Below are 18,145 nucleotides of genomic sequence, written 5' to 3'. Positions count from 1 at the left end.
ATTGTGTAAGTATCCGAGTTCTGCAAAATTTGTGCCCAATTAGCTTAAGTGCACTTCATGATCTATGGGAGGTGCTTGAGCAGGCTGCACTCACTTCTTCTCATTATCAGCAGATTGTCTCCTTAAATGTACACAAATGTATTTAACACATTTCATAGGACGCATCCAGAAGCTATCATTCATGACTGTAAAGAAAGAAATAAGCAATGCATAATTGACCACAGTGTTGGGTAGATTTCTGACACTCCAAAGTGAATTGGGTTTTTTTCTTCCCCATTCACTATTGTTGGCAATTTCACCGTGAAAATACTGTTCACACTATCCACCTTGAGCTAAATTACTTATTGACTAATTAGCACTTGAGAAATTGATTCAAATAGATCTGAGTTCCATGCTGTATTTTCTCCAGCTAAATTAAGAAATCTTCAATTGAAATAAAGTGTACCAATTATTTAAGATCCAGCTGTGATTTCTGGAGCCAAGCTAATTACAGTTTCAGTGGAACCAGCGTTTCTTATTATCATAGCCATTATTTATCCCAAACATAGAAATTCATTAAATCTACAATGCCAGAATCAGATTTCAGATTTATTGTCAAGAGCACATTCATGACATCACATACAACTTTGAGATTACATGTAAACAGATAAAATAACTGTAAACCGATAATGGATGCAAACAAACTGCAATACAGAGAGAACAAAAGCAACTCAATAAAGTGCACAAATGAGTCCCTGATTTGAGTTTGGTGTTGAGGAGTCTGATGGTGGCGGGGTAGCAGCTGGTCCAGCACCAGGTGGTGCAAGTCTTGTGGCCAAGTATCTGCAGTGGTACTTGTTGGAAGTGATTTAAATCTCTTTAAGGGTGAGTTGATTATAACACATGACAGTGCAACTCTGATTATCCAAAATCGGATTATCTGAAATCCTCATTTATCTGAAAAGTGATGTCTGTTGACCTCTGAAAATTTTTGGATAAATGAGGATATATGAAACAATCAGAAATCCTCAGTTATCTGAAAATGTTTCAGAGCCGAACTGACCTTACAGGTTGAAAAAGAAAATTCACCCGACATGAAATTAGAACGACGATTATCCTAATTTCAGGAAACTCTCCCCCACCCCTCTCCCTATTTCTTCTTTACCTACTCCATTGACTTTTCTCTCCAACTCTCCCTCTCAAACTGTGTCCCAGCCGCAAGCAGTCGGAAGAATCCCTTATCTCCTGGCGTCATCAAGGACAGTGGCCCCCTGGGCAGGAGCAGGAGTGGGGACCTCAGGCTACCGGGCAGGAGTGGGGTCTTGGTGGGGATGATCATCGGTGGCAGTTGGGAGGGGAGTGAGACTGGCTCAAATATCAAGAACTCAGATGGGAAGTCAGAACAGCCCCTGCTGGACCGAGCCCACGAGGAGACAGAAGCCCGCCAACTCGTTAGTGAGTTTTCCACCGGCCTGGGATGCCTCCTCGGGGATCAGCAGTGGCAGTTGGAAGGTCTCAGTGATTGGTGGCAGTGTTGGGAATATGTCATGGATTGGCGGTGGCCACCATTTATTTTTTGGTGAGAAGTAAACATTATCTAATGCTTAAAAAGTCTTCCCTTGTTTGTTGTTTAAGCATTGATACAAGTGATTTGCTGTTGCTACTGGGCTGTTTTTAAAAACTGACCAGTTCTCTGAAAAATTCAGTTATCTGAAATAGGTCTGGTCCTGACCATTTTGGATAATCGGAGTTGTACTGTATTTTGAGAACTCTGCAGCACAGCATGAATGGATGTTGGAATGATAACATTTGACCTGTCAATTGCCTGTAGCTATTTAAACTTGTAATTACACATAAATAACGGTAGTATTGAACTGTCTTTTTAACTATTTTAATCGACCTGCACCTTCAAAAGGATTATTTAAATCAGAGTCTGTAATATATCTAAATCAAATCTGAAATGTTAATTAATGCAATACTTGGATGTTATTAATGTCTGAATGATGTTTTGGCTTGATAGAGCATTTAACATTTTAATCATAAATGATCCGTTTAATCTATTAAAAAAATAGTTAATCCATTTTAATTCAGGAGAAAGCTGTAGAAATGGATCATCACAAGCTATGAAATGGTCCAGTTGGATGCAAATGGCTCTGTCATGTTGGAACGAAAACAAATTGCTGGAAGAATTCAGCAGGTTAGCCTGCATCTATGGAGGCAAAAAGTTCAAAGCAGTGTTCCAGGTTTAGTCCCTTGACCTGCTGATTCTTCCAGCATTCTGTTATGGTTCTGGATTCCAGCATCTGCAGTCTTGTCACATTGGACATTTTAAAATTTGTATTGGAGATGATTATAGTGATGGTGAAGTTATCACAGGGACTGACAGGTGGAAGACTGAAAGAAAATGGATCCGCAGTATCGTGCTGCACAAATCTGGCCGTTTTCTTTACAGAAATGTATTTTCAAGAAGTAGAAACAATAGGATTCATATTTTTAACACCAAGATGTTTTTAATCGAGTCCCTAATCTACTATAAACTTGACTATTCAAGTGCCCCTTTCAAGCGTTATAATGCACTTTTTTTAAGTTTAAAAGCCATTTCATTGACTTCAAGGAACAAGTCAGGAATACAACTGAATATATATTATTTGCTTGAAAGAATCTGAAGAAGTTCAGATCTACCAAGGACAAAGCAAACTACTTGAATGGTCCCTATCACTACATTTCCAACACAACCAGTGAGTGCATTGGCTGCAAAATGTGTCTCCACAAAATGTTTCTGCGGCCCTGCTCACAACTCCTACTTCAACACTGCCACCTGCAGGATCCTTTCTGAACTGCACATTATCCTGACTGGAAATCCTTCCTGCACATCATTGCAGGAAGACCTTCAAATGGGTAGAGAAGTTCAAGAAGGTGGTTCATCACCATCTTCTCATGGACATCTAGGGATGGGCAATAAGGCTGTTTTTTTTCCAGTGACCACTACATTCTCCAAGTAGATGCTTCAAAGAAAGTGTTGCCCCACCACTTCCATTGGTAAGTGCTCCAAAATGTAAAGGGAATTATAAATAATACATTATTGAATGTGTACAAATGTGCTTAATTATGGTGTGCATATTTTTTATTGTTTTATCAGATAAACAAACAACCATTAAATCAATTGTAAGGAAACCTTTGCAGATAAACAAATAATTACATAATTACATATAGTACAGTAGCTATGTGACTTAATTTCTAAATCCAATAAATGGTAATACATACAATATTGTAAGAGATAAGTAAGGAAAAAATTAAAAGAAAAAGGATGAAAAAAATACAAACCCAGAACAATCAAATTAAAATTCATATTGTGTGTAGTGTTAAATGCGAACAAGTGACTTCAGGGGATCCAAACAGGCATACCCTGTGACATTCATTATCGCACCTAATTAGTCAAATTATGGAAGTGAATTATAAATGGGCCCCAAGTCTTATCAAAAGAAATCTTGATTTTTGTGATATTATGCCCAATTTTCTTTAGATTTAAAAAGAAAATAATCTCTAACAGCCATTGATTTTGTGTCGGTGGGAACTCATCTTTCCATTTTGACAGAATTGCTCTTCTTGCTAATAAAGTGGAGAATGTTATAACCTCTCTTTGATTAGAAGATAAAATATTTATTTTTTTTTAGAAAAAATGGATCTATAGTGATCCTAAATATGGTTGAAAAAGTTCTAAGATCATTAGTCCAATACTTTTGCAAATTAGGGTGTCCAAAACTTCTGTTAAAAAGAGGCATCAAATCAGAATAAATTCAAGCAAGTTTGACTTTGAAGAAATGTACATGATGACACTCATTGAATTGAATAAGACCATGCCCAGTGTACAATGATGAATTGTAAATCAGGCCCAAAATTGAAGTCCATTCTTCTGAGAAAGAGATGTTCAAATCATTCTCCCATTCAGTTTTAATTCCACTTAAAGAAATTGCTTTCATATTGAATAGTTTATAATATAAAGCAGATATCATGTCTTTATGAATAAATTGTAACTCGAATAGCTTATCGTTAACATTTGGACCTGGAAGTGTAAGAAATGATAAAAGCTTAGAGCAAACAAAATGCCAAATTTGATAGTATCAGAAATAATGTCTATTTCAGTGTTTCTCAACCTTTTCCTTTCCTCTCACATGCCACTTTAAGTATTCTCTATGCCATAAGTGCTCAGTGATTAGTAAGTGATTGCTTAAGGTGGTATGTGAGTGGGAAAGGAAGATTGAGAATCACTGCTCTAGGCCCAATTGTTATTGAAATATTTTCCTTGAGAAAAATTATTATTGGCTCATTTCCTTTCGAGTTATGAAACCAAGCACACAATGAGTCAATCAGGTATGATTAAAACAGTGGTTTTCAAACGTTTTCTTTCCACCCAAATGCCACCTGAAGCAATCCTTGACTAATCACAGAGCACCAATGGTATAGGGAATACTTAAAGTGGTATGTGAGTGGAAAGAAAAAAGTTGAGAACCACTGGTCTACTTGATAGGTTAAATATCATCCCCAATCGTTGAAGAGATATAAAGTGTTGTTGAATAAAAAGATCGTTAAAACTATTAATACCTAAAAAGTTTGATTCTTGGAAACCGGCATCTAAAATAGCTGATTGAAATAAATAATTAGATATTATTGGGACTTGTAACCACAAATCCAGAAAATTTTGTGAATTGATTCCAGATCTTCAATGTATGTCTCATTGTTAAGTTCTTTGCCAATTTTTGAAGAGATAGGTAAAGATGATCCTTATCCTGCCCTCAGTACAGTCCTAAGTCCAAGCTGAGAACCAGTAAATTTGACCTCAGAATTAGCTATGTTCGCATTTGGGTTCCGAGGATTATTTTTGTTTTTTATTTTTATTTTTTACTTGTTCAAAAAATCTAAAGGCAGTGACATCTCTCTATGGATGCTTAACCGGGACCTGCTGTCTTTGACTAGATATCACACTCCTTTACAATCTTTTTGAATAAACTGTTCGATTCTAACTAAGAGCATTTTTTTTTTAAAACTGGAATCAGAAAAGATTTAATCATCATTTTTCTATTTTTATTCGTCTATTTTATCCACCTGGAAAGGAAGGCCAAATTGGAAACCTGAGACTGTTGAGATTCTGGGAAGAACCATTCAAGAATATACGACAGATGCAATTAATTTATATTCCCATGGTTTATTGCTCATGTTAATGAGGCGTTTTTGAGGATAATGAGTAGTGGGCACATTCTTTTACTTTCCCCTCTGATAAATGTATGCAAAAAAAACCATTGGGATTATGACCTACATTATACTGTCAACAGCAATCTTGTCTCACAACAGCCCTATTCCAACTGTAGCTGTTACTTAGCTGCAGCTGTTCAAAATAATTACCCTTAAATTTCAAGTATTGTAATTAGGTTATTAGTATTACCATATTTTACTCATACAATGTACTTATCTCAATGGTTTTTTACATGTTGTGCTGTTAGGAACATTTTGGTATCAAGTTTCTGATGAGAATGTTCAGTTGTCAAAAAAAATCATATTAATCAAAGATTTCTTGCTGTGTTCAGGTATCAATGTAAATTGGGTCATTAGCTCTCAAATCAGTAGCTGGTAAGTGGGAATGAATTGGCAATCCTAAATAGGATAAAAGATCCTTATGAATTATGGAGACTACGTCATATGGCAGTAGAGAGCTAATCTAATGATAATTTTGACCTTTTATATAAAAACCGGCTACAACAAGCAATGTGGCATTAATTATTTATGAAGTCTAGTATCAGTTGTAAAATGATGGAACATCTATATGCTTTTTAGAAATTATTTATCTCATAGAATATCGACAGAAGCTCTTTCTAGTGGATTATAATTTTATGGAGGCATTTGAATAAAGGCGCTGAATCACCCTGGAGAAATTTTCCATAGGTGCCAACTGCTTTCTGGTATCTTAGTCAAGTAGCCCAGACAAGAAAGTGTTGGCAGGAAACCAGTCTGCAGGAGGAGTGAAGTGAATCAAAGCCAATTCCTGTCCTTGTCTCCATACACATTCATTTTCCATCCGTTAATGGATCGCAATCAGGAGCTGCAATGCAGTCTGCCACTGTCATTCTGAACAAAAAAATTCAGTAACAGTGTAGAATATAAATGGTTCATTTAAAAATAAAAGGTGATAAAAAGATCTAATTTTTCCCCCCTTGTTTTCCTTGTTTCCAATTTTCTCATAGTTAGTTCTGTGTGATGCACCATGTCCCTTCTGCACGGAAGTTCTAAGTTTAATAAGTATGCAACAGTTTTTTTGCAAATAGCTGACTCTGCTTTCAATATCCCATCTTAGCATATTTTCCAGTCAAGTGATCTTTCAGGGTGATCCTCACTTTCCTTTTGATGGATATGTAAAAGATATGAAGGCAAGGTTCGTATCAAATCCTGCCTAACCGGCATTAAACAATCTGCACAGCTGTGTGGATGTTTGGATAAAAGACAGTTTATGTGCCATATTTCCAGCATTTAACCACAATTGTCATTTTCCAGTTGTAAGAAAACTGAAGTTCCATGAAATGTATAAGCTGGGAGAGGAATTTCCTTATTTAATTATGATTTTTGGCTCTGACCCCTGCTCTCTTGTTTTTGACTGTACTTTGGAGCTAAAATCAGAATATCGTCAGAGCTCGGGGTGGGGGTGGGGGGGGGTGTTGTTTAGATCTGCTATAGATAAAATATTTATTAATTCAAGAGCCAATTTGGGGAAATAGCAATAAAGAAAGCATTTCAGTTCAGCAAACAAAAGATGTGGGTAAGAACCGAGAACTGCAGAGAAATTTTTAAGTGTTTATTTCCACACTCAAAATATGCAAATTGTGAACATATTTCCACTTTAAGACTTTTGAAGGAAAAAAAAGTACAATCATGTTGTAACTATTCAAATGTTTGAGCACCTGTAATGAAATTCAGAACTTATGACTGTGTAACTTTAAAAAAAATTGTATCAGATTGCTGCCAGAGAGGAGAGGAAAGATCTAAGCAGACCAGTGGGTGAGAGCCAAAGTGAAACTTGGTCTTGGGTCAAAGGGAAAGCCAGCTGGGTTTTACTTTAACAAGAAGCTCTCTCTTAGCCACCAGTGATACGACAGTCAGCAGAGGTGACCTGGTCAGTCACTAGCAGATGTCAGCAGGCAGATCACTAAAACAAGAGCCGCATTCAGGGAAGAGTGACCGGAAATCATGCCTGAGTGAATCAACAGCATGTTTCCCCCACAATGCTTGTGAATATACACAAAGTCAACTGATAGCATGGAGAGGTGAAAAGAAAAGCATATCTGAGTGTCAACTGTCACATTAAAATGTTATAATTTCTGAACTTTAGCGAGTGATGTTTTACTACAGGAATTAAGGAATTCTTTTTAAAAAAAACCAAAAAATGTATCGCAGGATTCTGCCAAGCTGGCAGAGAGATGTTCTACTGTAGATATAAATAACATGTTCCTATTTAAACCATGTACTTTTTGACTGTCAGCTGATGGGTAAATCTATGCTTGAAAGACATCAGTCGAGTTTAATGTTTAATCCATCATCTCCCTGGGACTGGGATTATTAATTTTCCATCCACGTCTTTGATGCCTATCAACGTACAAACATCTAAGTACTTGCTGTTTACCATTTTTGTCATAAAGGTTCACTAATGAACTTTTTAAAAAAAGAGAATGCATATTAAATATGATTTATTCTCAATGTCATTTTTTTGACCTTGTCTTTTTTTTAAATCAAAAGTTATATTAAACCTAAGTAGTAGTGGTCAACTAAAATGATTCAAAATAACCTCTAATTATTTTCATCTGTACCATGCAAGATAAATGCCCTGTCTGCATTTGTTGTTACGTACTTTGATCTGTCTTGCAGTTGTTGATATTTCAGTTGAGTCCATGCTCACTGCATATTATTTTCTTCCGTTCTTCAACCCCTTCTTGTCCTTAAACTGATGGATCAATCTATTCTGATAAATTCTGACAAATGAGTGAGTGAGTTTTAACTTCCCCACCAGCTAATAAGAAAAGAATAGATAGCAGTAAAGTAATGAAATACAATTTCACATTCTGTGTCAATCAATCTCAGATTTTATTCCCTAATTTTTTCCCCAGCATCTGGCATGACTTTATCGAACATCCTTAATTGAGAAGATGATGAAGTGCCTCTTTGAACCTCTGTATTCCTTCCCCCACTGTACTGTTAGAATATGAATTCATGAGAACGAAGGAACAGGATGCTGTACAATTTGGAGGGGAACCTGCAGAGGGTGATTGCATTCTTGTATGCCCCATGCCTTGATCTTGGTGGTAGAAATTTATAGTTAAGGAGGGGGTTGAGTGTTGCTTTCTGAGTATGCAGGATGAGTAAATTCAAGATTCCTTTATTGTCACGTACATAATAAGTAACATTACACAAAATGGCCAAGGCAGAAGCAGAATCAAAATCAGGTTTATTGTCATGAACATGTTCCATAAAATTTATTGTTTTATAGCAGTAGTATTATGCAGAACAAGGTGCAAAATTACAATTCTATAAATACAAGATTAAAAAATAATTAGAGCGAAGAAGAGAAAAAGTGAGGCAGTGTCAATAGGTTCATTGTTCAGAAACCTGATGGTGAAGGGGAAGAAGCTGTTTTTATAATGTGTGTGTCTTCAGGCTCCTTGAGAGGGTTTTCCCTCTTGAAAGATGTCATGATGTTGGCCCCTGAAACAGGGTCTGCAGAGATGCCCTCTGGTATAGTGGAATTCTCCTTGGCGGTGCTGCCAGAGCCTCTACAATTATCCCATGAGTGGGGAAAGGTGACAGAGTGCTCCTCTGCAGCATTCTATCACCTAGTCTGACTACCTAAGGTTCTCTACAAACTTTAAGCAGCATGTTAAAGGTGCCAACAGTGGTTTATTATAAAACCCTGTGACTGCGGGGTCTGAGCCCAAGATGGCAGTGCCTGTGTTCAGGCAGCAGAGAACTTGTGAAGGGCACCAGAAATTGGGGAGACCCACCCACCGTTTGAGAAGGAGAAGCAGAAGAGATGAAAGGTGACCACAGCAGCGGATTAGTGAGGCGTTTTGTGGCTGAAGAACACACAGGAACTCAAGCTGCTTTATTCAACATCCATAGATGTCGACAAAAATCTATTGCCGACATTTCAGGCCTGAGCCCTTCTTCAAGGAAAAATCAGAAAAAGGTGGCAGAAGGATATATTAGAAAGTCTCAGAATTCAAACAATGGGGGAGGTATCCAGACCAACAAAAATTGTTAAATGGATGTGATAAGGGTCTAGATGGAATTTATCATGTCTGTGCAAAAGGAGACAGGCAATAGAGAGGCCATGGGAGAAGCAAGGGGGTGGGGGAGGGGTGTTAATGAAAGCCAGGGAAGTCAATATTAATACCCTCCAGTTGCAGGATGCCCTGTCAGAAGATGAGGTGTTGTTCCTCCAATTTATGGGTGGTTTCAGTCTGATAGTACATGAGATCATGGACAACCATGTCATCAGGAGAATGGGTTGGAGAATTAAAATGGCTTGCAACTTGGATATGCACAGACAGAGCTGAGTTGCTCAACAAAGCGATTTTCCAATCTGCATCTAGTCCTCTGATGAAGAAGAGACCTAAATCTAATTCTAAGGTTTCAAGGGGACGGTAGGTGGGAAAGGAGGAGTGGACAAGAATCAGAACCAGGATGCAGAAGGGTGCCAAGGATGCTGATGGCTTACTAATCATGTCAGAGGTTTGGAGTAAAGTCTACGGAGGATGCAGGAGTGCTGGAGGCAAATCCATGGATACTTGGTGACTCTGTTGGACTCTCTTTTGCTTCTCTTTCTCTGAATGAAAGGGATGTTGGGAAATTTTGGCTGGTGGTGAATATTTGTCTGCCTTTCGGCAGACTAAAGTCAATTTTGTGTTTTATCCCATGACATTAAATGAATCTTGATTTCTTTTCAAAGCGAGCTTAAAAAGTGTCCAGCTCATCAGAGGATGAAGCATCACAGCTATTTATTATGTTAGGTTTCGTCTTGAAGGATATAATGGCCTGCAAAGCCCTGCCATAGCTGACAAGTATCTGATTCTGTTTCTCTGCTGTTACGTAGCCTTCTGTTGGTTGTACTTGGTCTTTCTATAAAGATCTGATCATCAGTTTTAAACACTATCGATGTAGCCCTTAGCAAGCTGCGTATCCTTTGGTTTTTGTTGGGGTACTCACAGTATGTACTAATGGGAATGCACTCATCCACACATGTCTGAGATATGTTAGGTCTGCTTTGTTCATGAATGAGTGAGACAAACACCAGGCTGAGTCGAAATCAGGGTTCTTTGTTCTTTATTACCGGATTGTAACACTTGCGACTAAACATGTTAGTCGGAGAATGCATTCTGCCGTTATCAGCAAAATGGTGATTTTTTTATACCCTTGGATATGTGCTTAGAACATCATCATATCATTACTTGTCCAATGACTAAAACTGTTGCTATCCTTTCCCTGCTAGCTTCCTGCCTCTCAATCCATCAATGTCTCTCTTATCTTGTAAGTACAAGGATGCATTCACATCTTGTTACTGCCCCGTACATTCCCATCTCATGATGTTTTACCTAACAGGAGTACAAGGACACCTCCCCTTCTTGTTACAGCCTTGTACAGGGTAACTCCCTACACATTCCCATCTGATGATGTTTTACCTTACAGATATTCATTCAAATTTGAAGATGAATCCTTTTGGTCCACCAATACCACACAGTCCTCCTTGCGCTTGTCCACTTCCCTTAATAGTACTTACACCTTCTTCAGCACTGGTGCTGTAGTCCTCAGTCTCTGTTTGCACCCACTGGGAGTATAAGTACACCCAGGTGATCAGACTTGTCAACATGAGGGTGCAGGATGGCGTGATAGACTTTCTTCATGGAGAAGTAACAGTGGTCAAATATATTGACTCCTCTCATTGTTCAAGAGACACGTTGATGGTAGTTTGTCAGAAACCTCCTCAGGCTGGCCTGGTTGAGGTCTCCCACAGTGATTGGGAAGGCATCGGAGTGCGCTGTCTCATGGATGCTGATTGCAGTGCCAGCCTGATGTTAGCCTGAAGCAGAATGTACACCGCAGCAAGGATGATGGTGGAAAACTCCCTCAGCAGATAGAATAGATGACACTTGATTGTCAAATGTTACAGGTCAGGGGAGTAGGACTGAGATGTAACCATAAAATTTGGGCAATGTGAATTGCTGATGAAGCAAACTCTGTTGCCTCTGCTTTACCTGATGGCAGTATCTGGTCTGCACGGTGGAAGGTTAAGCGCTGTGTCCGGAATGTTTTCATTGAGCCACATCTCAGTGAGACACATCACACAACAATCCCTGATGTCCCTGTGCTTCTGTACTGTTGCTCTGAGTTCATCAAGTTTATTTTCTAAAGACTGTGCATTAGCCAAGAAGATGGTAGGAGTGGAAGCATTTTAGTTTTACCTGTAGCCCCCCACTCTTCATATACATGGTTGGATCTTTCTTGAGGAGACTGTGTGCCAGTTACCTGAATTGGCCATGGTCCAGAGTTTCTATCAATTATTAGGCTTTTCAATATTCTTAATACAGTGTTACTTAGTAGCATGCTGGTGTCTTTGGCTGTGGGTTTCAGCTATAGTAGTTCTAAACAGGAATGTTTGATGATTCCCATTGGATCTGCATGCAAAAGAGTCGCCGCTGCAAGACACCCTCATTTTTCAGACAAAGAATCGCCATTAGTGCTGCTGCCTGATGGCCTTACAGTAAGCAAGAAAGAGAAACAAAAGAGAGTTGGTCCATTTTGAAGATGATGTGCACTGTATCCACCTGTACTGGTAGTGTACCCTTTCAGGCAAGTGGCATATATTCCATCATATTACAAGATGTGAATCACTCATCACAGAATACCCAAGCCTCTGACCTACTTATGCATCCGCTGTAGTTATGTGGCAGGTCCAGTTGAATTTCTAGTCAGAATTCACCACCCAGGGTATTTATGGTGGAGCAATGACAATGCTATAGTACATCAAGGATTAGTGATTAGAATTTCTCATTCCCCAGAACACGAGGCACATACATCATCAACTGTCAGCCCATGGCTAAAAGATTATTAGATCTTGCTGCATGCAGGGATGGGCTGCTTCATTTCCTGCAGAGTTGCAAAAGAAATTGAATATTGTTTGGTCATCAGGGTACATCTCTACCGAATGATGGAAGGAAGATCATTGAAGATGGTGAGGACACTGCTATGAGAAATTAGTGCAGTAACATAATGATGCACATGGGCTAGGATATTTGGCTTTAAATAACCGCAACTATATCAAAAAGTTCAAGACTTCATTTGAAGTCTTCATTGGTACATTCAGAATCTTGACTGGTCCCATAACCTTTTCTATATGGAGTCCTATCAGATATTTAAGATGTCACATGGAGAATGTCATTATTGGATATGCCTGGTTTTTTTGCACCCATGGGACAGTGTCAATACCATTCTATTCAGCATTATTACACTTTACTGCATGGTTAAGATTTCAGAATCAGAATTTATTATCATAAACAACTCAAGAAATTTGATGTTTTGTGACACCGTCATAGGGGAAAAATTCATATAACCATCTTACAACATTATTTGTAGAAAATAAAAATAATAGTCCACAAAAAGCTTTTTGAATAAGCTTTTTTTTGAAACTCTGACACTTGTAGATGTGACATTTGTATTTCTCATGGTAAATGTAAACAAAATACTTATGCAAGCTATCAGTGGAGCAAGTAATTTATTGACTAGTCCAGGAACTCTGGACTCTCAGGCATCAAAATCATTTCCTGGAAGCCTGTACTAATGACCATATAACAACTTGTGCAAGATGTCAGGGCATTCTTCAGCTTTTGAAGTTTTTAGGGGTTATGTCAGCTGGAATTTATATTTCTATTCCCACGAGGCAACAACCCATCCCTAGGAAATCAGTAATAATTAAAAAACCCATGAGCAAACCTTTTTCGTGCCACAAGGGTTATGAAAAAGGAGACCATTCCAGACGGAATAAAGGAAATTATTATTAGTGTCCTTTGCTTTCATCAAAGGTGATGTGTGTCTGCCTTATGGTATTGTAGATCCAGTTCATTCATCAGATGATCTAATTCTTGCATGTCCCTTACTTATTGGCCTATCAAGAAAAATAGGCTCTTCCTGTTCACTTTTTGGGACTCATAACTGTTGTCAAATATTCTCCCAAAGACATCTTTCCCATTTGTCCTGGTTTATCATCAAATACTCTCCAGTATCATTGCCTTTTTGATTGGTTTTGATGCAAACTAAATTAAAAATAAAGTACTTCTGAATGCATTTTGAAAATTCTGCACTTCCTATATTTCAAGCTGATTCAATCCTGATTAATCCCAAGTTTTTGAAAAAGATGCACTTTTCAGAAACATCCACATCCTGGTATTTTATTTTCCTGTGGAGATCAGTGATATTCAGGAATGTGACAGCCCATTTTTAATTCACGTGATCTGTTCTTGTTTGCCCATCTTCCCCGCCCAGTGTTCCTCGTCAGAATCTTTCATTATTCTTTCACCAATATTGCTCCTAGAGTAAAACCCTGATATCCGGCACCTTTGGGGATTGGGAGATGCCAGTTAAGTGTATTTTCTGGTTGCTTGACATTGTACGGTTGTGTGGATTGGCCAATTTGTATATTTTTTTAACCTATTTATTTTCCTTTTTATTTGTTGGTTGCTTGAATTCCAGATACCAAGGGTTTTACTGTATCTACTTTTTTTCCTTCAAAATGCATCTCTTCTGATCACCATTTAATCAAGATTTAAAAGAAAAAAAGGCATTAGTGCACTGGACTGACTGAATCGATGGTTTTTGAGCTGGGAAATTTTAAATGGTTGCTGGAAGGTTAGGAAAATGTTTGCCAAATTTCAACTTCCCTTCAGCTCTCTTAAATAGACATTAGTTTTGTGCCACTTGGTCCGGTCAAAAGAACATAATTAATGTATAAATCTTGAAATATTACTTACAGGCTTATTGTGAAGAGCGTAGCTCTTTTATTTTGAAGTTGAGTGAGAGGTCATTTGATGTATGTTGACATGTAACTCCAGTCCTGGCCATTTGATTGACATAGACTCTCGAAACTTGCAGCTGCTTCTTATTTAAATAGAACACCACCAAAAGAATAGTAGGCCACGCAGAAACTCTGTAATAAGTTTATTTTTAGCTTTATGTTAATTTGTGAATTAGGAGAATCTCAGTGTATGTTTTGAAAGTATTCATTTGTTCTTTGATTCACTGAGCACCAACCTGGGAATATTGTAAAATGTTTGTCAAAGAAGATTTTTCCTTATACTTAGCAATATAAATATTTTCACTTGATGTTGAAGGAGGATTTTTAAGTCCATCAAGTACATTCTGGCACTCAGTAATCTGATACTCCCACTTTCCTGTTCCCTGTGTTTTTTTTCCCCTACCCTCTCCCTCATGCCCATCAATTCCACCTTGATTGGTAAGAATTGTAAGGTCTTAACAGCGCAGAAGCAGATTTGTCAACCCAACTGGCCCATGCCAACAGCCAACCTACACTTAGATGGTAATGCATACCTTGTCTTTGGGATGTGGGAGCACCCAGAGGAAACCCATTCTGTTGCAGGGAGAACTCTGTGGAGATCAGGATCTAGGTGGGTGGAGCTGTGAGGCAACAATGCTGCCATGGACTCTAGAGTTTGACTCTAGCAGATTAACTTAGGACCCATGCCATTTTGGTGTGAGTAACAAAATCATAAGAAAATTCTAAGATTGTCACATCGGAATGTTAAATAGCCAGTAAATTGCATCTAGTGCATAGAGAGTGGTAGAATTTGGGGTTAATTAATATGGGTGTACAGAGAGAATAAAATGGGTGTAGACCAGCCATTCTCAACCAGGGCCATACGGTCCCCCCTGGGGGCCACAGGCTGAAATCATGAAATATTTTTAATGTTGTCAGTAGGAGAGAAGTATATTAAAAAAAAACCAACAAACCTTGACTGCTTCACTGGGAAGGGGACTCGTACACTTTGAGCAGAGTCCTAAGGGGGGGGGGGGGGGGGCCATGGCCAACAAAAGTTGAGAATGGTTACTCTAGACAGGGCCTGCTTCTTTGTTGTGCATCTCTGACTCTGAGGTTTGGTACACCAGAACTCGTTATAGAGCCACTTTGGCATGACAAGAAACCTCTATGTTTGCTCTTATTGTGTGAAATCTATTCTCAGGTGGCATTGCTGTGGAGATCCCGAAGCTCACCATAGGAAGCCTGGTTTAGGGGGAAAAATATTACAGGATAATGGTTACCAGCCTCCACTGGGAAATACATCGATAAAGACATCAGTGAGACCGTGCTTGCGCTCTGATTAAGCAGTTCCAGAGCTGACTATTTCACCAAGATTAATTTTGGGCATGCCACGTTTACAGAGTAGCCAGGTGGTGATATGCTGGGAAATTACCTTTGATATGTTTGGAACTGTAACTCTCCGGTGTCTGATGCATTCAGAAGCAATGAAAAATAGGAGTGAACAACTTCCATTAACCAGAAAGTTTAGCATAATTTGAAGTTCTTGCACTGAAGTAGAAGTTCTTGAGTGTTTTCAAAATAGATTGCTTTTGAGTCAATTAATGATCTAAAACGACTGTTTCCATTGATAGGCAGATTGGTTATTGATGTCAAGGTAGTAGGATAATATTATTTTTAGTTCAAGATTGTCATCTACTATCCATCTTTAATTAATGATGAACTTCCTTGCACAGCTGCAGTACGTCGATCGAAGGCACAGTACTTCATTAACGCTGGTAAATAGGACATTTCAGCATTTTGACCCAGTAATGACGAAAGGAACAAGATTAACTGTTTTGGAATTCCCATGTAAAATGGTGCAAGGTTGAATAAAGCTAAATTAGGATGGGATTAAGATTATTTCTATTTGAGAAATAACAGAGTGCATGTTCAAAATAATTTCTGTCATTAGAATAATTTCGGATTTCGTGATTCAGTGATTAACATTTTGTCTTTTTTGCTATTTTTTTAGCGGAGCCGTTGCCTTTAATGCATTTGTGCCGAAGATCCATTCGTCTTTCTCTTGGCAGAGAGCGACTGCATGAAATAGAAACGCTACCAATGCCGGCCTCCCTGAAGAATTATTTACAATACCAGTGATGAATATAAACTGGTACTAAATTAAAAAAAAAAATCAATGCAAAGAGCTGGAAAGCTGCAGTTTACATCATATTTTAATCTGTGGAGGACACCATAGTTGTTTGAAATAGTGACTTCCGAATAGACTATATTTATCAGAAACAGAATTAGGTTTCATCATCTGAATAAAGAGAATTATTTGCAAACAGCGTTTAAAAAAAAAAGTCCTATTTTAACAGTAAAACAGTACCTCATTATAATATCTTCTTCATCCAGGAAACTTCTTTATAAGCATATGTATTTTAGCTTGTTGCTCCTTTCAAACTACATTGTTCAAATACCTTCTGTGATATTAACCAGGTAGTCGCTTCAGGACATCTCTTGTAATTGTTGTTTTTTTCCCATTTGAAACTGAACGTGAGAATTAAATAATTTCTTGAATTCAATGATGCACACCAACAAAAGTGCTATTAAAATAGCTAATTACAGAAATATTGGCATGAATACTTCTGTGCTATTAAATGAAGCATGACTAATATGAGATCCAGTCGTTCAGGAGCGGTGAAAATGTATGCCTCTGGACATGTATGCAAGAGCTTCTAGTGGCAAATTTCCTTTGGAAGCTTTGCGTGAATTTGAAAACACTGCTGGAAGATTACACAATGTTCTATCTTCCAAAGCTCAAGTCACTTTTTTTAAATGAACGAAGTTTTATTTCATTCAGGCATGTAAACTTTGTTTACTGCAATGAACTGTTGCGTGTGGAAGAGTTTGTCTGTTTCAGACTATGTGAAGGTGTCATGACTCTGCTCCACACTAGTCCTTTCACTTTTGGAGTTGAGTCCTTTCACTTTTGCTTGGATCAGAACTTTTTTTTAAGATGCTGCTGCTTCATTTTCTTGGATCTGTTTTAATAGTGTCTGATCAATTTATTTAGATTTTAAACTGGAAGTTGTTGCTGTTGTAGGGTGTCGAATGTAAGGACGGTGTTGCCTTCAGAGTTTTAAATGTGAATTCACGGAATCACAAAGTTTCTAATAAAGTTTACTGTCCAAATGAAGTTGTTCCAATCCATGCTTCATAGTGTGTGTTTGTGCCTTGTATGATTACTAGTTGCCGATAAGAAATCCATTAATTGAAGACTCATCAATAGAGTTAATGGTAAGCTAGTTGATAATGTTTATTCATATTGCGTGTTACAGTGCTTGGAAGGAAGTTTACCTGTGTTTCCAATTGTTCCTTATTATTCAAGATCAAGATATTAGTTAAATTGTTCATTGATAACATAGTGAATTCTTCTAGACCTCTATTAGAATTCGTTTGAGCCTATTCCCATTTGAATCCTTTTCCTCGTTATATGTATTAATGTATTCAGCTACTTGAGCTAGTGTCAAAATTCCTCCATGCAAATTCCATTCCCTCTTTGAAGAGTTGCTTAAATTTTGCATCTTGCATTGACCTTCTGATGAACCCTACTGTGATACACTTTGGGCTGTCAGGTATCACCTTGTTCCTGAGTTACTTGGGAATCTCCTGGATTGGACAGGTATGTTCTGGTAATTTCCACAATGTGTCCTGCTCCTACTGTCGTTTTGTCATTTTCTGACAGCCCTCCTTTATTCAGTCTGAGCCCAGCAATGCTTTATTTTTAAAAAATGGTGTGAAATTAAGAACTATGTGTTGCGCAAGAGGTGTCCCAAATAATGAGTAGGTTGCCCTTCGTGCAACACCTTGATTTGATTCATTTATTGCAAAAGTACAACCCAACGAGACAGCGTTCTCCAGACCTCAGTACAAAAAAAATGCAAAGTTGCATCCAGATATAACACGCATATAGACAAATGATAAATATGCAGTACATGTGTACATATATAAAAATAAATAAATATTGTTTAATAAATAGTAGTCTCAGAGGGTTTGTATTAGCAGATAATTCAGTCATTCTGCAGTCTCTGCCCATTGGAA

At 38.0% G+C, this 18,145-nt stretch overlaps 1 protein-coding gene across 1 annotated transcript in view; it reads left to right on the top strand.

The window, feature by feature from the left end:
- LOC138742379 (SPRY domain-containing SOCS box protein 1-like) overlaps window positions 1–17,875 on the top strand; it is a 100,333-nt gene extending 82,458 nt beyond the window's left edge. Inside the window, exon 3 of the mRNA XM_069896674.1 lies at window positions 16,074–17,875. Coding sequence (XP_069752775.1) covers window positions 16,074–16,201 — 128 coding nt within the window. The 3' untranslated portion in view covers window positions 16,202–17,875. The remainder of the gene's footprint in view (window positions 1–16,073) is intronic.
- The last annotated feature ends 270 nt before the right edge of the window (window positions 17,876–18,145 follow it).

The sequence above is a fragment of the Narcine bancroftii genome, chromosome 9, assembly GCF_036971445.1.
Source record: "Narcine bancroftii isolate sNarBan1 chromosome 9, sNarBan1.hap1, whole genome shotgun sequence".
NCBI classification, from domain to species: Eukaryota; Metazoa; Chordata; class Chondrichthyes; order Torpediniformes; family Narcinidae; genus Narcine; species Narcine bancroftii.
Note: the sequence above shows the minus strand (reverse complement) of the source record. Positions and strands in the feature narration are given on the sequence as shown.